Here is a 24350-nt window from a genome sequence, read left to right on the forward strand (position 1 = left end):
GCAACTCTTGCTCCTGTTTTTCCTCCACTGTGGAGTCAGAAGTGATAAGAAAGTACAGGCTGTGCATTTTTCTCCATTTATCTCAACCACATACACACGTCTCCATGATTTGTTTTTTAAAAAATAACTGATTTGCAATACAGTCTTGGCTTGGTCCTGCTCTTTTTCTTTTTTTTTTTTTTTTTTTTTTTTTTTTTTTTTGCACAGCTAGATGTTCTGTGAAATGGAGATTGATGGAGGCATAAAGATAGCCTTACGAAATAGGGATCACTGCGAGCGGAGAACAAAGGATGGGCAAATGAATGTTCCACTGTTGACTCTGTGATTCATGACTGAGCTTGTTTTCATAGCAGTGGTTCTTTTTGAAGATGATACGAAGTTTCTCAGAAGCCAATTGTGGTTTTTAGCCTTTGGGGCTGGTTTTGCTAAGATAAATCAAATGTATTAAATGTACACTATAAAGCCTCAGTTTTTGCAGTAAAATTGTTTGCCAGTGGGCAATTTTGCACAACTATAAGAAGCGTCAATTACAATTAAGTACTTTTTTTTTTTTCCTTTTTTGAAATCGCTAACCCTTCATGAGTGCTGGTGGTTTGCACGTCAACTTAGAAAAAGGAAAACCAAACAGACTGAAAGAGGGGGGAAAAAAAGAAAAGTCCTGTGCAAAAATACTTCCAGAAGTTAATAGGATGAAAACAAAAAGCATTTAAGGTTCTGCAGCATCCTTTTTGGACTGGATGGGGACTGACATACCTTCTGCTTGTCCGATTCCCTGAAATTGTGTAGCAGAGAGATTAAACTCTTTAGGATATTTAGAAAGTCTACAGCAATGTTCTTGCTACTTGTTCCATCCGTAGAGTCCAGAGACACTTTTCAGCAAACCTGTTACTTTTCTGTAGCACTCTGGTTTTGGTTTCATCAACTGGGAAATCATGTCCCTGAGGGAATATTAAATGGGCCGCATCCATCAGAGAAACGGAGCACAGGCCCATGAAACAGCAGCGCTTCAGAAGTAAACGGAACAGCTTCTTAGTTGCAATATTGCAGATGCTGGAAACACCTTTAAATGCTTAGTAATTAGGCTGACACTTGGATTTTGTTTTGAGCCGGTGCTTATTGTAGGTATCTGCTTTGTATTATTGATTTCTACTCAGAACAAACATTTGGCGGTCCTGTTTTTCCTCCCCTCCGAAATTTGCTTCTTATGTGTATTTTATTAACTCGATGCAAACTCCTTTTGACCTTTTTTGGCAGTGAAGGCCTTTGCCTGTGATAGCGTCTGACCTGCCACCGAGATGCCATTTTGTCGATAAAAAATGGCATCTCTGCCCAAACCCTTGCACTTGGAAGGAAGCAGTAGCGATGGAGGGATGTTGAACAAGGCGAAGGGAATAAAGGGACCATCTGGTATGCTCATTTAGTGCCTCAAATATTTGCTTCCTCAATGGAGGAGTTATGAATTGAATCACAGCTTTGTAGCAAGGAGGTCTTTTAGATACTAAAACCTTCTAGCATAAAGTGGTCTGGCTCTGCCGGATAGTTTCAAAGCCTTTTCAGGGTGAGGGACCACAGCTGGTGAGTTACTTTAAATGCATCTGCTCCCACTTCCATTCTAGAAGACTTTAAAGAATTGCTTTCTTTCACTGATAGGTGAAAGACTCTTTCACTGATAGGTGAAAGACCATTAGCCTTTAGTGAATTCAAATGTTTTCTTTTTTTTTTTTTTTTTTTTTTTAAATGCCTCACTTGTTTGTTATGGAACACAAGGAAGGGTGAGACTGTATGTTCTCATGGTCAATTTCTGGCTATTACTGTTTTAAGTTGTATAATACTGTCATTAACCTAGTTGAGGCGGCTGTGCGGAGCGAAGAGAAGCCCATATGAGATCACGACTGACATTTTAGCTGAGGAAACTGCCAAAAATAGCAAGGGTACCACAAGAATGCTGTTATTGGCTAAATCCACCTGATGGTAGAGAGTGAGCAATGAAGGTATTTATTAAAGCGTATTAAAGTCAATAGAAGATTTCCCCTGATTCAAAGGGGGCTGAACTGGATCACTGGGGAGGGTATATTTTAGTATTTTCCTGCCCTTATATGTATAAAATGAATGCCACATGTGAATTGTGTTATGACACTACTACAGCCATTTTAGGGCTCCCATATTTCAGGCCAGGATTTCATCTCAAAGGATTTCCTGGATAGAAATACATGAGCATATGCCATGCAGCAATTGTAGTATTTTTTTTCATTTCACTGAAAAATCTTGCAGAAATGACTGAAGCCGCCTTTTTCTTCTGAGAGAGGTGGGAGAGGGACTTAGCCATATGTTGGCCATCTGCATATCATCTGGGAAGTTTGCCAATAAAATCTTTGTATTACCTCAGAAAGTAATCTGCAGGCACCACGAATTTAAGAAGGGCACTTTGAGAGTGATGGATTGCTCTTTCGGGCAGCCTCGTGTGTCTCTGGCCTGTGCTGCTGCTCCAGATGGGGACAGGCTCCTACAGGTCCCATGTCACTTCTGCCGGCCTTGCAGGGGCGTTCACGATGTGTCGAAGGTGGCACTGGACACTTACACTGATGCTGCTGAACTGGTCCTTTTGTGGAAGTCCGTTACCAGAAGGGAGGGCGGGGGGAAGAGGAGGAGGAGCAGATTTTCACATCCCTTTCTTAGCTCCTTCAAATATGTGTGAGAAGCAGAAAATACCTGCGTTGATTCTGGAGGACCAGAAAAACCTAACCTAGCCCAGCATGCCAGACTGCCATTTGGGTGTCTTGGCCCCCACATCGAGGTAATTTGCTGGGGAAGGGGAAGAAAATTGCACCAAGTCTTCCCTAGATATAAAACTTCTCTCACTGTTGTTCAGTGTACTGGAAATAGATAATCAACAACAGAGCTGCAAGGTCCTGCCCACTTTGGGATCCTTGATATATTGTTGGATCTGAAGAAATCGTAAGCATTGTTAAAGCATGTTAGATCAGTGGTCAGCAGAACAGCTCAGGATCTCTAATCTGGAGCAACTGTTGTCATTGTGTTCAAGAATGTCACTAAGTGTGGTATGGGTACTGGGATATTACAGCAGGCCCTGTAGCTGGTTAGTTGACTAACTTGGGTGAGGAGCCACAAGATTTCGCTTCCATCTTACAGGCTTAAGGAACTACTAAGAGTGAGGAAATGTGTTGCGGGTCTGTTGTGTATGTTCCTGTGCTTTGTGCATCGGCGGGAGCTAATGATGCCATTGAAAAACACCTAGTGGAGTCTGGATACTGGCAAAATGAAGGCTGAAACAGCTCAGAGTGGAGACTGTATGAACAGAGAGGAAAGAGCCGCTCACGAAGGGCCAAGATTCAACACTGCCCCTGTGTCGACCCACCTGTGATGCTCCCGGTTGTGTTGTTATGACTTCGTTGTGACTTGCTAACAGCAGCCTTTGGCAGACTGGGGGACTTCACTCATTGCCTTTGGTGGGGTGCCCATCAAAAGCGACCTGGGACTTTGTCTTATCCCCACAGTTAGAAAAGCACACGCTGGTCAAGGTGGTTTGCATCTGAAACAGGACGCAATTATTTCTTTTCAACTATCAAATGTGCTACAAAAATCTAAGATTATGTTTTTGTTTGAAAATGTTCGTGTCCTGGTTCCGGCAAGGATGGGGTTAGTTTCCCCAAGGAGCCGGCAGGGGAGGCAGTATTCCATCCCACCTGACCCAAGCCCAGCTATAGGAGGCGCTAGCCAGGGAGGGGGGGGCAGTCGCCACTCGGGGGCGGGCTGCGGCGGTGCGGGTCCGGTCGGCGCGCAGAGCGGCGGTACTGTAACCGCGTCCTTATACTCCTTTATCGGTGTTATTGTTTTTCTTTCCTCTTCCCTTGTGGCTGTTCTATTAAATTCCACTATTTCAACCCACGAGGTTTGCCTGTTTCTGCCGATTTTTCCCATGGCTGTGGGAGTCGAGCGAGCGGCTGTGTCGTTCTTTGTTGCTGGCTGAGGCCAAACCGCGACAGTTTGCTGTGCACTTTCAGCTTTGGAAATTAAGTGTCCGTGACTAATTTGTTCCAGGTATTACAGTAGCAAGTGGGATTTTGCAATGCAGTAACCATAGCATGCCATCCCACGCCTTTCCTCCTGTATGTTGGAGATCGCTGTGTGGAGAAGGCTGTCCAAAAGGACAACGGTTCAGAGCTCAGTAGCAGACAGAAAAAAATGTGAAGTGCTCATGCATTTGTTTAGGGGAGTCCGTTTTAAATTATCTTCTTTTTCAGCACTGATTCTGCAACACAGTTATGTCTCTCTGAGTTAAATAGGATGCTGGCTGTGAACAAATGCTGAATTGGTCTATTTAGTGTGTTTATAGAGTCACTTCTGGCCATAGAATGGTCTAATTCAACTTGAAATGCTTTGATGAAAAATGTTATTATTTAATGCTTTTTTGTGTTGGCCGTGGATGTCATTTAATGTCTACACCCATACAGTGAGTGGCCTCAAGTCTGCAGTATCTCACAAACAGCACGTCCCACAATACCCCGAGAAGTATGTTTGTCATACAACTAAGATGTAATTTCTGCACTGTAAAATAGAGCTCCCACAGAGTCAGCTTTGGGCACGGCATGTACAATTTCTTCCTTGTCTCCTCAGTTTGGTTATACAAATCTCCATCTGCTTCTCCTATAATTCATTTTGTCATGAGGTTTGTGCTATCTGCATCTCAAAGGGACTTTATTGAATCTTTCATCACCCTCTGGCAAAGCAGCAACACAGATACTGTTGACTCATCTGTAGAACTCGGGAAAAGTTGTTCTACCTTCCATCAAATCTTTCCTTCTGTGAGAAGATCCTAAAGACTGACGTGGGGACTTGCTTGTTTTCCTTCTGGGGTCTCCCAGAGAGTTTCAGTAATTAGCCTGGAAAACTATGAGGTGTGTAGAGCTAGTTTGGTATAGTCACCAAGATATTAATTCTACCACTTGTTTCATCCATCAGGATAAACTTGAATTTGTGGTCTTTGGGTGTGACAATAAGCGATCAAGTCAGGACTCTGGATGGGCAAATACAGTATCTGTTTTAAATTCACACAAGATAGGCAATGTTTGGAAAAGCTAATAGTGATTTATTTGTGCTTAATCTTACTAAGCTGTCATGAGGGTAAAATTTCCATTAGTCACTAGGAGCAAAATGACTCTGTCATGGAGCATTACTGGGTCTGTTTCAAAGCTTGAATTCCAATGAGTTTTCAGTGGAGACATTTTGGTATATAACAACGAAAAATTAAGCACTCCATCTTTGTCATGTGTACGTTTTATCTGTGTGCTGATGACATTTCAGATAAGTCTCTTAGGGAACTCTTGCACTTGCAAACAAATCCTCAGCATAAGTATCTGTTCCAACTAAATACAGGAAGCAAATATTAGGTGTACATGTTTTACTGATTTATGTATCCTATAAATACCTCATGCAATGGGATCTTTACCCAGAAAAGTAAAGTCATGAAGGCTAATAACAATTTCAGAGTACTTGACTACATATATTCTTTGGTGTGATAGATGAATGGCAAAGAAAGCATAACCTCTTTCTAATCAGTTCCAGTTACAAAAAAGGCTTATTAATAAATCAGATTTGTCAAAATGCACTACATATAAATGCTATATTAAAAAGTACGTGCATATGTGTTGAAAAACAAATCTCCTTGTTCTCATGTGAAAGGATCTTTCCTCTTCCTTCATTGCATAGGTGCACCGTCCCGTGCTTCGCTGGTTCAGCTTCCATGTCTCTCGCTCCTCAGTGCAGGTCTCGGCACTTTCTGCTTCCTTAGCCGGCAGCCACAAGCTCTGGCTGTCACCTTCGTTAATGACTCCGATGATGGGGCGGAGTGTGCCCTCAGCAAGTCTGCGTGTGACACAACCCTGGCAGGAGTGGTATTTTTAGCCAGAGGGTCATGCTGCTGTCCGGAGGGACCAGGACAGGCTGGAGAAACGGTCAGACAGGAACCTCACGCAGTTCAACAAGGAGAAGCGCAAAGTCCTACACCTGGGGAGGAACAACCCCATGCGTGAACGTTTGCTGGAGCCCGCCCAGCTGGAAAGCAGCTTTGCAGAAAAGGACCCCGGGGGTCCTGGTGAACATCAAGATGGACATGAGCCAGCGACATGGCCCTGGGGCAAATGAAGACAAACGGTGGCCTGGGCTGCACTAGGAGGACTGTTGCCAGCAAGTCAAGGGGGTGATCCTTTCCCTCTGCTCAGCACTGGTAAGGCCACACCTGGAGTACTTTGTCCAGTTTGGGGCTCCCCAGTACGAGACATATGGACATACTGGAGAGAGGCAAACATCGGCACTTTTTTTTCTTTTTTTTTTTTTATAACGGGGCGGTTGACTGAGCACTGGCACAGGTTGCCCGGGGATAGAGTCTTTCTCCTTGGAGATACTTAAAAATTGTTTGGACAATTGAAGTGGCCCTGCTTGAGCAGGGGGTTGGACCAGATGACTTCCAGAGGTCTCTGCTAACCTCAACCATTCTGTGAGTCTGCTAAGCTGGAGTGGGAGCTGCTGGCTAGAGAACAGCCTTTTGTTTGATTTCTGGCTCTTCTTCCCTCCCTTTCCTCTCCTCCTGCTCCCATCCACCCTGGTAAAATAGAGTTTTTCTGACCAGCGGGATAGTCTGGCAAGAAAATCATATTTTTTTTTTCACATGAGAAGTTGTTGTGTGATTATTGATATGATTTTAGTATCAACCAAGGACAACCTCTTATAGTTATGAGAATTTTGAAACGACTTAATGGGAACCTACATCTTTACCTAGTAAAAGAAGGGACCAAATTCTGTTTCCTAAGCGCATTGTAATGTATCGTTCTTCCTTCTCATCCTCTTTTTATTGTAACTGAATGGCTTACAGATTCCTGAGCCAGGATATCTGATTAAAAGACATACTTATGTACATTTAAAAGAATTCAAGCTTGCATCATATATGACAGCTGATGCATATTATGAAAGATAAGGAACACAATGACATCCTGTCATCATTTGGGCTCTTTCTTAGATTAGTCTCTGTCATCGATATGTATCTCCAAGATAAACATTTCTGTCAACATTTGCCATGTGTTTTTAGCTCTGTGCTTTGGATTGATTGTTAGAAGAAAAACCAAAAAGTTCACATGGCTTGAGCCCCTTGAGAATGTCGTCTGCGTCATCTTTGCCCACCTGGAAGATTTTTGTAGCCCTCAGCTGTGCTTAGAAGTAAATCAGTAAAGAAATTTACTCTCAATTAGACCTGCACAGAGCACTAGAAAATCCAGGATTTGGACTAGAAATTCATGGTTAGAAAATACTTGATTGTGAAAGCTGAAGAGCATCAGTAGGGACACTGGTGCAGCCATCTAACAGGCAGGCGGAGTGAGCGTGGAAGATGTGGTTTTAGCCCTGGGAGCGCATGTGGCTCCTGCGGTGACTGGCAATAGCGGTAGGACAAAGGGAGAATACTAAAATCAAGAAAGGCCCATGTAAGAAAAAATTGTTCACAGGAGTGGGGGAAAAGAATATTCTGGACATGGAACAGAGGAGGTAAAAAGCAAGAGCTGAAGTCTGGCAGGAGAAGAGTCTTCAGTGTTGGGGACAGCTTCTGGGTCTGCTCCCTCCTTGCTCTCCTGTGCCCTACCACATCTCTCCTGGTAGTTTAACCAAGAAGGGGTTTCCTCCTGTGCCATCTTGGATAACTCAAGATTAACGCAAAGAACTTCAAGAACAAGAGGAAGATGTCTTCTAGACTCCTGTTTGCTGCTGCCCTGAGCTTCATCCATACCTTCAGAGCTGTTTCTGAGACTTTAAGGGTTGATACAGCATTCAATATATTCCCCCCCCCCCCCCCCCCCCCCCCCGTGGTCACTGGTTGCATGCATCACATCGAGATTGCCACCTAAATTCATGCTCAGGGTAGGTATTGGGAGTTGCCCATAGTAAGAATGGGCAAAGAATGAGAGATCGATTGCCTGTAATGGTTTCCTTCAAGATGTACATGTGGGATACGCATTCCTTTTTTGCTGATCTTTCCTTTCTTCCTCAGAGTCCTGAGTACGTGTTCCTGCTTTTGGGCACAATATGCACTGTGTCTGTGGCAGCAGGAAAAGAAGAGCTGAGGACTCTATCCCTATGGATACAGCTGGGGAAAAAAAGTCGTCTTTTTAAGTCATGAGGCACAGATACATTCAGGGTTCAAATAAAGGTGTATTACACACCTTGGGGATACTGGTTATTGGTAGAATGACTAAAACCACTGGAGGTGGATGTACTGATGCTCAGCTGAGGGTGATTAAAAAATTCCCAGATTGATTTGGGTCTGCCTTTCCAGGTAGAATAGCCTATATAAATTCTCATCCTGATATTTGCTGAACATGTGAAAAGGGGGTTAACACTCAAACCTGCGTTTTCCACATGGTATTTTGGCAGTTCTGGAAGCTGGCGCTGTGCTGTCTTGTGGGCAAACCCAAGCTTTGGTCCCTCCCTGGATTAACCGGTCCTGGTTTAGTGTGGCCGTTTGGGTGCCGTTGGTACAGGGTTTGCGGTGCTGGTTGGGCAATACTGCAGTCTGTGGTTAATATCACCCTTCAAAACACCCCCCAAACCCCAAACCAAGAAGAACCCAGAATTCTTAAAATGCAGGCCAGTTTTGCTAAAAATACCTGTTCGATGTCAATCTCCCTGCTTGTCTGAAAAAAGCATCCTGTTCATGATAGTATTAATCCATTGAAAAAAAAAAATCGCGCATTTAATTTTAAGAGGGGCAAATCCAAGCTGCCAGCTTCAAAGCTCTGTGATTGCTTTACACTTTGAAATATACACTTCAGAAGCTAATGAAAGACAGAAGCCTTATTGTATTCCCAGTTTGGCTTAACACTTTGGGTTTAACATTAGACATTGGCAGATGGTCTGAAAAATTCGGCATTTGCACAAAGCACAGTAGTGACAACATGAATTCAAGTGTGGTTTGCAGGTTTTGAAGTTTGGCACACAGTCAGCAGCTGGTGTGGGTCTTGGTTTCGGAGATGTCTTCGGTTCAGCATTTTTCTAGAAGAAAAAAAAAACATGAGAATTCATATAAATGTGAAGTGAGCAGAGTAAAGCATAGGTGCAAAGAGAGTCAACTGTGGGAGCTTCTGGCTTGAGATGAGGAGGCGGTGGCTAGTAGTGAGACTTACGTGGTGGGACTGGATCATACTGGTAATGCTTGAGACCGGTCTACCGAACAAAATGGTAAACCTTGTGCGCCCCATATTTTGAGCCGTTAGAAACATGGCTGGATAGATAGACCGTTGAAAAACGCTCGGTAGGGAAAAATGGGGCAGCAGCGAAGAAAGGGATGGAAGACTGCAAAGACAACGACGTAATCAGTAAAAGGAAGAAAGGAATTACTCTTGGATCCCCAAACTTTTCAAATGAGAGTGAACCCTCCCTGTCCATCTGTGGGGCTGGTTCCTGCTTTGCTTCCTGAGCTGTGAGGCTGAGAGAGAGGGGCGGTGACTTGGCAGCGCTGTACCTCGCGTGGTTTGTGTGTCAAGCCGCCTCTGGAGCTCGGTAATCCTTTGTGCATCGGATTTGCGTGTGGGAATCCTTAACTGCAGACACGGGTAAGCGAGCTGAAAAAGATCTCTCGGCCTACCCAAGGAGGGCTGCTCCTCTGTCTGTGCTTTGGAAAGGTGGAACGCTTTGGGTTGACCAGCACACGCCTGGACCTGGGAGAGCTCTCTGGAGCCCACCAGCTAGAGGAACCTGATGTACTTTTCTAACTTGGTAATTTCTCGGGAGTTTCAATTTTAGGGCGAAATGTTCAGTGGTGTCTAAGTGACTTAGGAGCTTTTAAGCCAAAACACTTTGACAGAGTTTGATGGTGCTTTGAGCTGAAGGTGTCCTGAGGCCCCTTTCAACTTGGGTCAACCTGTGAATTTAGGAAGTGTTTCAAGGAAATTTAACCATACAAGACATCAGTTAGAAAGGAAAGGAGGAGCTCTAAACGTTTCTGTTTGCAGCAATGACTGGTTTGGCTATAAATGGATAACACGACATATTAAAAATAAGGTAAAATTGCCATTTTCTATTTTTCCAGACAATCTTTAAAACAGAGGAGTCCAGCCCATGTAATACTTCACATTTGAGACCTATGGCTAACATCGCATTGAGGAAATCTATCAACCTGAATCTACTGGTCTGATAAAATTAATAGTTAACATTTTCAACCAAATACCGACTTCTTTGTATCCCTCTTCTTTAATTCTTTGGCACCAGCGGTTAAAAAACAGTAGATAGTGAGTTTGTGGCCCCGGGCTGTGGAGCCTGTACAGTTCCCTACAGGGTGCGGCCGGGAATGATGCCTCTTTATGGTGGATCCCTAAATAATTTTACAAATATTTAAATTAGCTCAAGGTTAAAGTACCTTTTGTGTAAGAGAAGACTGTAAAAACCAAAAGCAAAACCAAAACCAGCGAGACCCCCCCAAAACCCAGACAATAACCTCTGACTAATCTAAGATCGCATAGTTTTCTTTCCACCATTAATGTTTTAAATCTGTTTTTTACAGTATTGAGAATTTCAAACTGTATGTAAATTATTTGCATTGGGGAATGGCTGTAAAAGCCTCGCAATGAATGCACCGAGGAAAACCATAGAAGTAATAAACTGTTCTAATTCAACAGTGTTTTCTGAACCGCCACCTACCTTGGAAGATTTCTTGTTCTCTGCTTCTTTCCTGCTGACTTTCTGGGATCTTTTAGTTAAATCTTCAAAGAGAATAGCACAACATAATATTAAATCAATTTTACAGCAAGTGTTATTTAATTGAGATGCTTAACACTGGTTTTGTACGAGAGAAGGCGGGCAACCTGCATCGCCAGCTCATCGCTGTGTGCTTCGCAGCGAAGAGGTTCGTCCGTAGGAGCCGCCCTCACTTACACATAGCGCGGCTGAACTGCCGTCGCTCTTGCTCAGGCGAAGCAGAAGGGCGCTGATGTTTGTATTTTAGGAGGGCTTTTTTTGCACATTGTTTGGTCAGACACGAACAGGGAGAATAATTTCAGAGAAATAAAAAAAAAAGATGTAGAAGATGTGTAAAAGATGGGGGTACTTGTGTGCATTAGTCACATGAACAAAAAATAGGAAAAACCTTTAGAATTCACTTTTTTTTTCCTGTTAAAAGGTGGTGTTTCCTGCATAATTTTGGTGGGAATTAACAAGTATGTTGGTTTTCACAAGCAAAAAACTCTTTGTTGATTTGGCATGAACTCTTCGTCTGTATGATGCCACTGTTCATTCTTCAGTTCTTTGTTCCTTTTTCCCTTACCACTTTGCTTTACAAGACGTTACTTGCAAAGGTGAAAAGGAGGCTGAGGGGAGACCTTCTCACTCTCTACAGCTCCCTGAAAGGAGGGTGTAGAGAGGTGGGCACTGGTCTCTTCTCACAAGTTGCAACCTGAGGCCATTTCCCCTTGTCCTATGGGTTGTACCAGGGGAGGTTTAGGTTAGACATTAGGAAAGACTGCTACACTGAAAGGGTTACCAAAGACTGGCACAGGCTGCCCAGGGAAGTGGTTGAATCGCCATCCTTGGGTGTATTCAAAAGCCGTGTAGATACGGTGCTCAGGGACATGGTTTAGAAGTGGGCCCGATAGAGTTAGGTAACGGTTGGACTTGATGATCTTAAAGGTCTTTTCCAGCCATAACGATTCTATGATTCTATTAATGTACCCGTAGCTTTGAAATGTTTGTGAATATTTGCAGAGTTGAAGCTTGGATCTGGTAAATTTAGGGGTTGGGGATGGGGGGGTGTTCAAACTATGCCTGATGTAACTTTTTAGATCAGATCAAATCACTAGTATTTGTCAACTTTCTCATACTATCCCTTGAGGGCTAATAGCCTTCACTGCAGTTGTTTTTATTATCGTATCAGCTCTAATGCTGTTTATCACTATAGATAAGCTCCCTGACTAAGACTTGTCTTGGGATCTAACACAAGACTGTCAAAGTGTGAGGCACTTCCCAGCTCACTAATCTCTTACGGTATTTTTGTTACTTTTATTCTGCATGTGTGAGGTTTGTAATAAGCACTACATGTATGTAATGAACGATTGGGATAAAAAATTTACATACGCCCATCGATGAACGGTGGCTCCTTATACATTCCAGTATTTGCCATCTATATCTTTTTGAATATTTAATAATTGCCAGGATTTACAGAATTACGGGATGATGAACATACACTTTGGGCAGGTTTGTGGGGTTTCATTTATTATCTTTGCATCGTTATAGTTAGGGTTATACATCTCTAAGAAACAGGGGGAGGAAAAACTATACTTCAAGCCTGTAAAGTTATGGTCACTTAATAAGAGCACGTCTTAAACAAGGCTTTGCGCTAACTAGAATTAGTGGTTTAGATCCAGTTCCAGCTGGCAGATGCTGCCCTTTGAAACTTTCTGTCGGTAACCAAGACGCTTGTAAGCAATTTCATTCTACAGCAATTTAACTTTCTACAGTACAATTGTACAGGATTGTCTGGACTGCTCTGCCTAGAAAATTGTTTCGATAACATATGGATATATATATAAGGATAAGGATATATGATGTCATTATACACAGATTTAACCATTGCCGTGACATAAATGCGCTTGAACTATTCCAGGGTATAAGGTAAACAAGAAAATGATGCCCAGTGGGCAGATGGGAGGGAAATGTGGAGATGCTTTTTTTGACAGGTGAGTGCTGTAATTGACTCTTCTGTGGTTCCTCCGGGTTGGGTAAAACACCCGCTTTTCCCAACTGGCCTCTAATCTCATATTCCTCGTGCTCTACCTACTGTGTTTCCAACAGCTGCCCGACTGACCAGCAAAGCTCATCTCTGAAAATATGGGGAAAATGTAATACAGGCTTGTTGAAATATTGATAACATGCACCTCTAACCCCTGTTGACACAACTGAAATTTGAAAAGCACATATTAGTTAGATGATTGCACGTTTTACTAGTTGATGTTAGCAAATCCTCCGCTTACCTTTTAAGATGTGATTCAACTCCAGCCTTGGGTTTTATTGAATTTGAGCCAGACATATCATCGTTTCGTACCATGAGCACTGTGATTGATCGACAGGTGTATAAACAGCTGATTGCAAAGGAGTTTTATTACTCGGATATGGCTACAGCAACATTTAAAAACTGGGCTGTAACACAAGTGCCTTTGTTTCTGCGCTGTGTGGCCAACCAGAAGGAATGGGACTTGGTATAAGAACATGTCCCAGAGACAGGAAGCTCTATCCAAAACATTTAAACCAAGCTGACAAGAAATTTTTCTGTTAGCTTGTATGAAAATAAATGAGGTATATCAGCATGACAAATTGTAGCTCATAAATCATAAAGAAATTGATGGTATCAGGAGGGGAGAGGAGGCTGTAGGTATTGAAACGCTCTCTTAATTTTTGCTCCAAATTAACTGATTCCGTGGTGGTGATGGGACAGACCAGCCTGTCAGCCTTTTGCCACGCTGCTGCTGTTATAATAAATATCAGCACGCGTGGCTTCATCGTCCCCCCGGAGTGCTGCAGGGGTTTTGCTGGGGCTGCAGGCAGAGGAGGAGCCACCTCTGCCCCTGCCCTCCCCTCTCCTCTCGGGTGCTTTTCCCCGTGGCTGTCCCCTCTTTGCATTAGTTTCTCCCTCTTCAACCCGTTCCCATCCTCTGCAGGACTGTCTCCAAGGCAGCCTCTCTCCCTCGAGCGACTCTTCCCACTCGTTTCAAGGGCACGGCTCCATTTCTTCATCCAGCTGCCGCGTAAAGCAGAGAGCCCGGCAAAAACCAGGGGAAAAGGATGGGCCTCCGGTTGCGTCTCGCAATATGCTGCAGTGAGGCAGGTGACGTTATTCTCAGCTCGCTTCGGTGAAAATGATGAGGTCTGCGGTCATCCCCCTGCCCTCAGCAGGGCTGGAAGGTCCCTCGGTCCAGTAACCTGAACCCCAAAACCACGTCAGTGCCTGTCCTCTCTGCTGCACCTTCTTTCTCCACCCATTTGAAGGGTCGTGGCTAGGGACTTTCGAACACTCTTCATACGCCACGCATTAATGCATGCTTTTGATTAATTTGTATTTAGTTTATCAAGCTATAACTCAACTATTTTAGTCAATAGCAAGAGCAATAAGTGATAGAGGTAATGTGGCTTCTGGTTGTCTGAAATAAAACCCAGAAAGATTTGAGCATGTGCCATTTTCAGCTCCAGAATAAACTATTTCAAAACTTAAGTCAGATTCTATTGAATGAGAAAAAGAGGAATGATCTATCTCAGTTTCATTACTCACTTTGTATTTTTTCAATTTTCTTCCGGTGTGGGGTGGTGGAGGATCAGCCTGGCCTCTCGCCGTTGGGCTGGTGTGCTGCAGAAAGGCCTTGGGATACCTCTGGAAGTGCCTCGTGCCCCAAGAAAGTGAGTGCAGCCCTCGCCAGCGGTGTTACAGTGGGTTTCACGTCTGTATTTTCCTTTTTGGAATAGTCAGCCAAGACAAGCGGACTACGGAAGAGGTGAGCGTTGGGCCGAGTTCTGCTCTTTTGAATTACTCTTGCATTTTCAGCATCAAACGTTCATTCTGTTTGTATGCGTGTAGGAGAGGAACGGGTGTGAAGGTGAGCTGGAGGCCATGCTCTTTGCTCAGATTCAGCCCCTTGGATTCAGCTGTGGTCTTCTTTTTTCACCTCGGCTAATTGCTTCATCTCTCTGTTGACCGTAAAACGGGAAAGCAGCGCAGCCGGCCTTCACCAGGGAGCGCCGAGGCTGCGCGGGTGCTCTTGCAGACCACCAAACACGGGGCAGAGAAGGAGGAAAGGGTTTTGTGAGGCCTTGCAGAACCGTCCAAAGCAAGAGGACCTGGCAGCGATAGGGGATTTTTGCTACCTTGGATGTCTGTTGGCAAAGCAAGATGGGACGCCGTAGCCTATCCACCATGTGTAAGGCCCGGGCACATTTTTGTGAGAAGATAGAGAAGACAGTTGAAGGGAATGTATTTTTTTATCTCTGATTTTAACTGGAATAAAAAAAAAAATATTGGAAGCGTGAGACTGAAGGCATCTAGGGTCACGAGGACCATGAAATGATATGGCTTGGGAGGCTGCAGAACAGCACAAGCTTTAATAAACTTGAAGTTAAACAATCTTGAGTTAACTCGGGATTCAGAGGTGCCAATTTCATTGGAAGTGCACGTGTGGGGGAACTGTTTCTCCTTAAAAACCCTCACCTGAGCAAGAGTGCAGAGAAAATACAGGAAACAAGGTAAGAAACCCACCTGCTTTAAGCAAAAGTCCTAAAAGCCTGTTGAAAGGAGCTAAATGAGAGAAGTTTTATTCTTTCAGTTATTAAAATTTCAACACAGTTATGAATAACGTCCTGCAGCTAATTATCTCTAAATACCTGTGAGTTTCTTGAAAGAAAAAAAAGTTGGCTTAAATGACATTGAAAGAGTTGGGGCAGAGACGAGGAAAAATTTTGCGAAGAAAAAGAGTTAAAAGCATTGCCCTAACGAAGTTCCTCCCTGCCAGGAGAGACGGTCACTGCCAGTAAGGGTAGGGACATAGCCGGTCCTGTCTTGGCTAAAGGGATGACCTCTGGCTCTCCCTTGCAGTGCTCTTTTCTTCCCCTGGTTAAAGATCGTTTGGTGCACAGGGAAATTGAGGTTATATTAATACCTTAAAGAACTGCTGATTTCTCTGGCACAAGAGCAGATCCTAAAAAAAATAAAAGTTACGTTCCCTTTTTTTTATTTGCACTCGTCTTTCAAAGGAAGATTAATGCCCACATTAACAGAAAAACACTTCTCTGCAATATAAAAAGACTTACAGTGTGATAGGACCTGAAGTGAAATCTGTAAAACTAGAATAAGTTGCCTGATTTTTATTTATTGATTTTCTTACTCTAAACGGTGGTTTGCCCCGTTGCCGTTCTTGGATGCTGTGGCTGCATTGCCGCTACGAAGGCGTTTGTATGAAGTTGCAACGTTGGGGTAAGCTATCAAAATAACCCATATTTATCAACAATCGTATTTTCTGCAAATCCTGTTAATTTGGCACCGAATGGCAGCTTTTACTAACCTACTATGGAGATGGGTGGGAGATCTTGGAGGTTCATTTTGTTGTTCCTCGACAGGGTACATTCTGTCTTCTCTTCTATTATCAGATGGGAATCGGCAGCTCTGAGCAAACTGTAGCAGAGCAACAGGCTTAGGAAGAGGTTCTTACTTTCCATCCTGGGGAGGAAAAATTCCATTGTCATGAAAACCAAAGTCGGTCAAAACCTGCATGCAGAAGAGACGCAAGGATAGGAATCTCAGCAATGGTTTTCCCTCATGTTGTGCAGCTTTAGCAACGTACCTTTGACGACTCTTTTGTTTCCAGCACTTTGCCTCTGATACCGGAATGTCTGTGAGGAAAAACACTATCTCAAATATAACTCTCTTAGATGGTCTTTTTTTCTTTTTTTTTTTTTTTTCCCTGATTCTATCCCCAAAAGGCTTGTTTTTCCAAAAGCTGTGAGTTCTCCGCACTGAGTTTTATAGTGTTGTTGATTATATGACGAAGGGGAGGAGAACATCTGCTGTTACTGCTGACAGCTCAATCACATCATCAGGTTTTTCCTAGAAAATCTCGTTTACAATTTTATGCTAGAAAACCTAGACGAATAATGATAATTTCAAAACCCACAAATTATGTTTCCTATTAGTTTTCTCCATTTAAAAATAAGCCATGAAGAAATATCTCGTTTTATTATACCCTCATGGGGCTGCTCTGATCCTAGGGTGAATTACAGCCATAACTCACGCAAGTTATAAAAGGCCCAGTGCTGTAAAGCATTTATGGGCCTTCAGGCTTAGCATGCACTTAATAACTTCAAAAATGTACCAAAATCTATGGGATTTGAGCATACTTATGGAGAACCCTGAACTTTGCAGGATGTGGCCATACACCTTGGAAGAAGGCCACTGGCCCTGGCCAACCTTGGTGTGACGCAGTGCAGCCATAGAGGGTACACAGAGCGTATCACCGTCCCGGTCTCCTTTTCTTGTAGATTCTTAACACTGTTGAAGTTTGAAGTTGATTTTTATTTCCATGTGCAATAGTTTCACGCTGAGTCAGAACTATGGGAGCCTTCCTCCAGAGGCACACCCGATTTATGGGTAGCTTTTTATCAATGAAAAGCTCCTAGTAGCGGTAAAAAGAGGGAGTGAAACCACATGTTCTGAGCAATTAATCTGGTTGTAATGACTTAAGTACTCGAGAGTTAAAAGATGCAGAAATTCTGCATTGGAAGAGCTTCAATCTATCTAATCACTGCTGCTAAACTGAGACTGCATTACACTTTTTAGATAACCATTTAGGTCATAATCATAACCATTCGGGTCAAAATTAGAACTTTTTTTTTTTATGTAACTAATTTTACCAACCTGAGTATCCCCAGTGGTGTTCATATTCTAGGTATATGCTTAAAATTCAAAAATGAGCTGAATAACATCTTACGTTCCCAAAAGCTTGTTTACGTTTTCCAAATATACAGTCGGTCAAATAAAATATATTACTTAAAATATCTTAGCTTGCTTAAATTTTAAGTATGCTATTTTTTGCAGGATCTAGGCATACAGGGAAGGAAAAAATTTTTCCCTGTGCGGGCGGTGAGCCCCTGGCGCAGGGTGCCCTGAGAAGCTGTGGCTGCCCCATCCCTGGAGGTGTTCAAGGCCAGGTTGGACGGGGCTTGGAGCAACCTGGGCTGGGGGGAGGTGTCCCTGCCCAGGGCAGGGGGGTGGAACTGGATGATCTTCAAGGTCTCTTTCCACCCAAACCATTCTATGATTCTATGGTACAGGGCACATCTATGACAGGTAGATGTAGACATTTGGGCTCTAATTCTTTCCATGCCCTGAGCTGGAGTGAAGAGAGCAAGCTGTGAGCTGGAAGATTGTTAGATTTGCATATAGTGGTGTTCATGCTGTAGATTTTGCTTTTTTAAGCAACTTTCTAGCGTAGTTGCAGGATATGCTTTATAACATACCTATGATTTTCAGATCAGTGTGTGCTGCCCACCTGAAGTATTAGTGTAGCTGGCACATAACCGTCTGCTGGAGACAATGTCAACATGCCCCCAAAGCACTGTTTAAATAAACTTCTTCCGTCCCAAAACGTTGTTTCCATTTTATTTCCTTGTCCTTATCTCGGCAAAACTGCCAATGAATGCAATCGCACCTGTGCGAATGTAAGAAAATAGTAAAGTTTGACAGCTTGCATCTGTTCACTTCAAAGAGTCACGTCTGAACATGCTCTAGCAAACCTGGCTGCATGTGCTGATTTGAATCCTTGTGCATATGTGTTTGGTTTTTTTTTTTTTTTTTTTTTTTTGCCAAAAGCACTTGGGTGGTAGGAGTCTTACGGCCTTTGAGTGACTGTTCGAACCTGGGAAATGCATACATTGGTGAATATGCATTTGATCTGAAAACTATGCCAACTGGCTAAAGAGGTAAGGCTCCTTGGAGCAGCGTAGTCTGCTAGATGTGTGCAGCACAGCTCGTGGGAAGGTAAAAGAGGTGGAACGTGGAATCAGAAGCGAAGATGAGAAAAAAAGTGCTTAAAGGTGTTTGTAATCTTGGGTTTCGTCTTTTGCATCGTATCACAAAACCCTTGCCAAGGTTCGCTTTTTTTTTTTTTTTTTTGGCATTTCTTCACCTACGCTCTGCTGCTGTGCTCCCATTTTGCAAAGGACAGGGCAGAAAAAGAGGTAGTGCAAGGAAAAAAGCAAGAATTAGTGGATACCTTAAAAGATGTTGAGCTGTTGAGATGTCTGGTGTGGCTGGATGTAATGGGAAGGTGTACACATGCAAGAACTATATGAGCTGTGCCGAACAAGTTTTAATTCCTGGCACAATTCCCTAAGCTATCCGCAAAAATTAAAAGCTATTCAGGCCATCAGGCTGGTGTAGGTATGATTTGCCTCTGATATGTCTGCGCTTGCTCTTCGCAATTCCCTTTTGTCCTTCCCGTGGCTGGAAATGGCTTCAAGGAGTATTTGCTCTACAACCTTCTCGGGGACTGAGGTGAGCCTGGCTGGCCTGTAGTTCTGTGGATCCTCTTCTTGCCCTTTTTGGAGACGGATGTGATGTTTCCTTTTGCCAGGCTTGAGGAGCCTCCCCCAGTTGGCCTTTCAGAGCGAGCAGCCTGGCAGTGGCATCAACCAGCATTTTCAGCGCCCTGGGGTGCACCCTGCTTGGTCCCACGGACTTTTCTGTGTCCAGCTGGTTTGAGTGCCCTCTGTGCTGCATCTTCCTCTGTGGTGGGTAATGCCGTGTTCCCAGAGGCTCTGCCTCTACGCTCAGGCCAAAAGCAGACCCAGCCAGTCCTGGGAAGACATCAAGTACTTTGTCTTTTTATATACCTCTGCTCCACTGACAGCTTGAGTTGCTCTGGATATGCTCAAAGCCTCCCTTGGCTGTGTTGTTGTCAGCTGTGTGGTTGGGCAGCAACAGGTAATCGCACGAGGGTCTAGAGGAGCCTTGGCAGTCTGCAACTTCCCAAATCTCAGCCCCCAGCAAGCAACAAACCTTTGGAGTTTGGCAGATAGGGGCCTCCATCTCCAGGAGGGTGTCTCTGGTGACCGTCTGCCACCGCTTCCTCTTGAGGTGGACATCAAGATCCTTGTCCTTCTGGATGCCACTGAATCTGCGAACCCCCTCCTCACCTTCACCGGTGATGGGGCACCCCAACCAGTGTGCACCTCCCAGAGGTGTGAGGCTCAAGGGGACGCCCGGGGTACCTGCTGCGGCTGAGACCCCATACCCGCATCCTCCTCCTGGGTGGTGCCACACGGCAGTGCCAGCAGCGTGCCCTGCAGGGTATCACCGCTGCCGTCACACCGTCCGTAGTAATCTCATGCACGCTCAAGCAGTGTCTCCAGAGTGTCCGTGTGTTGAGAGTGAAGCGCTGTGATTCGTGCTGGTCGGCTGCTGAACTCCAGCGCGTCTCCCCCGTTCACAGCCCCCCTACGCATGTGCTGCTGAATGCGCTACTTTCACTTAAGTATAACTATAACCTCACCACCTAACTACCAACAGTTATGACAGCAAAAGTACTCTTATGGCTCGCTACCCACGGCAAAGATGGAGGACAGCGGGTCTCCTCCTTCGCACATCCATCCCCTCCCTTCCACCTGAAGTGCAGGGTCAGTATAAAAGGCTTTTTCCTGTGGGAAATACACCGTATATCCCCATCTGCTAATAGGAAATCCTCAAAATAATCCAAGTTTTCCTCTTTTCTTCAGTACAGCTAGATGTAGTATAATAAATACCGCTATTATTGCCTGGAGCTAACCTGCCTGGCTACCGCCAGCGTCACTGTTTGCATCTGCTTGCATGGCCATATCTCTGCAGGGTTTGTTTTTCACTAGTTCAAATCACATGTTTTTATAACCACTACAGCATTTGAGTTCTGCCAAACTCAGCTGTTCTGGAAGCCATGAGGGCAACGTTAATTCTGCTTACCAATGAGTTTTGACATTGAATCAGGAATTCAGATTTATGTGGATCCCTTGTACATAACCGTAAAAAACATGGCACAAATTTTACACAAGCTGTAATGGCCATTGTTTTTTTTTTTCTGAACATGATTACATATTTATGAGTCAACAATTCCTGATTTTTTTATTTTTATTTTTTCACAATATCTGTTTTGTGTTAGTCAAGGGCCAGGGGTTATATCCCTTACTTGATTGTCCCATTTGTGTAGTTTTTTCTGGGAATCTTCCATTCTAACTTAACTTTTCTGTTTCGCTCTTAAAAAATCGTCCATGATTGTGGAAAACACGTTCCATATTTCGAGAGACTGTTCCAGCCCGATACTCCGTTTGTTATTTCACGTCCTACCTTTGCATCTTGGCTTGTTTAAAAAAAATGCAAAGCGTGCAGTCGTGGCGCTTGGGTCTAACTTCGGTTCGGTTAAAAAATGATCCATGTGCTATCTGTGAAGACAGACGTGTCTGTCGCTGAAAAGCAACCCTTTTCAGACTTCAAGCAAATTTAGATCCGAGCCTTTTTGCTTGAAGTCCAAAAAATGGTGCTTTTCAGCTACAGACACAAACAGTTGAGACTATTTTGATAGTTCTCCTCTAATACCTCTACTTAGTGCTATCAGCTAAGTTTCTCCTCCAGCCGAAATGTTTTCCCTTAGGCTTTCTAGAAATTTCCCTGGAGCCGGAACTGCAAGTGAAGCTGAGCGGTTATGTACCTTTAGCTCAGGGATTTCATCGATCTGCCCAAACCGCTGCCCGTGCGAGAGCCTCGTGCGGAGCAGGGTTGGGATGGCGGGACACCAGCCTCCTCCCTGCCGTGGCCAGGTGGCCGCAAGAGCTCATCTTTCCCTTTTCATAAGACGGGTTTAAATCCCTATTCCCCTGTATAAAATGGTGCAATCTTAACTTGTTTTTAAACAAAAGCATGACATGACACGACTAAAATGTTTATGGGACGCCAGTGTATTACGTCCAAATTTCTGCTTCTTTTCCCCTTTAAATTGAAAACAAGGCTGTAAAATACTATTGACAAAAGTCAAACTGGCAAGCGGCATTGGAGGGCTTCCCTCAGTTCGTTCTCATTCCTTTTTGTTCCCTCAGTTCATTCTCATTCCTTTTTGCTCTTTCTTCCAGACTCTTATCTCTGGTCTTTTGTATATTCATTTTTTTCATTCCCAGCTATAGGGGCCGAGCACAAGGGACAGTCTTTTCTCTAGCTCCTCTATACCAAAACCACACTCCGTTTGCTCAAATGAGTTGTGTATGTTGTACAGAGATAAGTGCACCAGAGAGAATTCTGTAGTGTTTGATGTGGTATTTTAAGTTTCTGTGCAATTTTAACTTCAACTCTTTTTTTTACGTTATTGAACTCAGTCTACCCTTCTCCCTCCTCACTCCTTTTATTTCTATTTTCTGGTTCTGCCTTTTGTTTTCTTTCATTTTCAGCGATCCACTGTGCCCTGTTGCTTTTGATGCAGAGTTTCCTTTCGACGATTTTCTCTTGCCTTTCAAGCATTTAGTTCCTTTTCCTTTTGCGCTCTTTCATTGTTTCCCTACCTTGTCCTCATCATCTCCAGCTGGATAATCCTGAGGAATGAAGCAGTGAAACTGGATGAGATGCGACAGCGCAGAGGCCAAGTTCAAACACTCACGCTTGAGAGCAAAAAAAATTCTGAAGTTAATGGCTTCTGGATTTCAAATGATAAAAGGGAAGAACTGGGTATATTGCTCACAGCATGACCAAGAGTGACAATGTGATGCAGCTGTGCAAAAAGCAAACTAGCAAATTCAATTCTAGGGTGTATCAAGAGAAGTGTTTGTAACAGAAATATCAAAGCATTTGATTTTATGGGCAGGATACTGATCTTCATTTAGAGTATTGCGTCCAATTTTGGTTACCCATGTGGAGCAAAAATGCATTTAAATTAGAATGGATGCCAGCAAAGACTAATATAATGATTACAAAATGTCACTGCTTAAGATACAAGCTTTACTCTTCTTGCGTCTAATGTTACCTGTTCCTTCATTAAACAAAGAATAACATAACAGTCATCCCTTCAAGTCCTCAAATCCTGGAGGACTGCGGTGCTCAAATGCTGGATGGTTGGTGGTCTCAAAGTCTGGGCCAACAAAAAAAAAAGCAGGAGGCTTTACAGCTTTCATACCTTTGACCATCTCACATCGTGCATATATGTTACAAAAGCATCAATATGAAACTGATGGCATCCTCTGCAGTCTGCTCCTGTTAAGAATGGTCATAATTTGATCAACGGAAGAAAGTTGACCCTTTCCTTTGTCTGTGTCTGATAACCACACAGAGACGCAGCTGCGAAAGTCGTACGGACTGCATCAACCCTTCTTATGACCTCAAACCGCTTGGGGCTTCTTGAGGAGTACAGAGCAGTTAAGAAAGAGAAACAAGGCCCACAGACAATCCAAAGAGATGTGCCATGTGCAGGAATATGCAATGACAGGAATAATTGGGCTTGTATATGTTTAAATCCCCGATTTACAGATGCTGTGTGTATTATTTTTGTAGATATATACGAATGCAGTAATTTTTAACTCTGTGTGTGTGTCGGTAAGGGAAGGGGATAGCTCAGCACAGGCTCTTGCAAACCACCCTGCATTTATTTTTCCCTCTGCAGCTACACTCTTCTATCACCCCCCCTGTAATTAGGCCGTATATCATGTTGTTTAGACCAAAACCACTTGAGCTCGGTTGGGCTGAAAAGGAAGAAAAAAAATTTCCATCTTGAGGGTCTTCAGCTGAGTCCGCTGTGCCATCGCAGATGGTACAAAGGGTGAGAACCACTCTTTATGGCAGCTGGACTCAAGACTCACTGGGGTTTGGAGATCAGCTATGTTCGGACTAAAAAGGAGGAGTCCTATTAGGAGGACAAAAACTTGTCAATCTCGGTTCCTGTAACTCACTATGAGTTCCGCCGCTCTCTCTCCTCCCTCCTGTTGCTCATTCGGAGCCCCCCCCCCGTCGCTTGGGTGCTGCGTTCTTTGTTCAGGACAGACAGGACAACAAACAGAGGTTTGAATTATGGGAGAAAAGGCTGAGATGAGACATAAGGAAAACCTTTCCAGTGTTCAGGACAGGGAAGCACTGGAATAGCTTGCCCGAAGATAATTATTCCGTCTCCAAAGTCAGAGATACTTCGGAATGAATTAGACATCTGTCTGTCAGTCGGTCTGCTATGCCAATCCTCATATTCAAAACTAACACAGCTTAAAAAAAACCAACTCCAAACCCAGATAGAACTACACCCTCTTAAAAACTACCCAGTGAGATGGTGCACGTAAAGCAAAGGGTTGGATCCTTGTCTCGCTTTTCACACAATCTTTAGATGCCACAGTTGAGGATGGAGTGAATTTTAAAACTAAAACTGGACTGTAATAATAGAAGTACTTAGACAAAACTAATGTCAAAAAAAGCAACTCTGAATGATGGGAGCTGTTGTTCTACCCAAGTGGAAAAGGCACAGGGAATCAGTAGTTTTCATGCCTGTTTGTAGTGATTGGTATGAATGATGTGGTTCTTGTCAATTGTTTCATGGATACTGCCTGTAACAGAGCTATTGTGCTCGTTACTGTGTGTTTACAATGGATCGAGAAGTGACTATTGAACTGATGATTTAGAAGAGCTCTTGAGAAAGTAGCCAGAAGCCCCTGGATAAACAATGTGCTGCCAAATCTCTAGGAGAGAGCAAAGCTGTAATGAAGCTACAGGCTTACAAAAGCAAAAAAAGACCATTGTGATCATATGGTCTGACTTGTACGTCGGGCTATAGACC

General features: G+C 43.7%; 1 protein-coding gene across 1 annotated transcript; it reads right to left on the bottom strand.

Annotated features, from left to right (window-relative positions):
* Positions 1-8877: 8877 nt before the first annotated feature.
* Positions 8878-16275, bottom strand: ASIP (agouti signaling protein; the record flags this gene model as incomplete). The annotated part of the gene is made up of 3 exons (XM_082491232.1): positions 8878-9054; positions 10699-10760; positions 16095-16275. 3 exons carry the CDS (start codon positions 16273-16275, stop codon positions 8878-8880), a joined length of 420 nt encoding a protein of 139 aa, XP_082347358.1.
* Positions 16276-24350: the final 8075 nt, after the last annotated feature.

The sequence above is a fragment of the Vanellus vanellus genome (assembly GCF_965231255.1).
Source record: "Vanellus vanellus genome assembly, chromosome: 15".
Taxonomy (NCBI): domain Eukaryota; kingdom Metazoa; phylum Chordata; class Aves; order Charadriiformes; family Charadriidae; genus Vanellus; species Vanellus vanellus.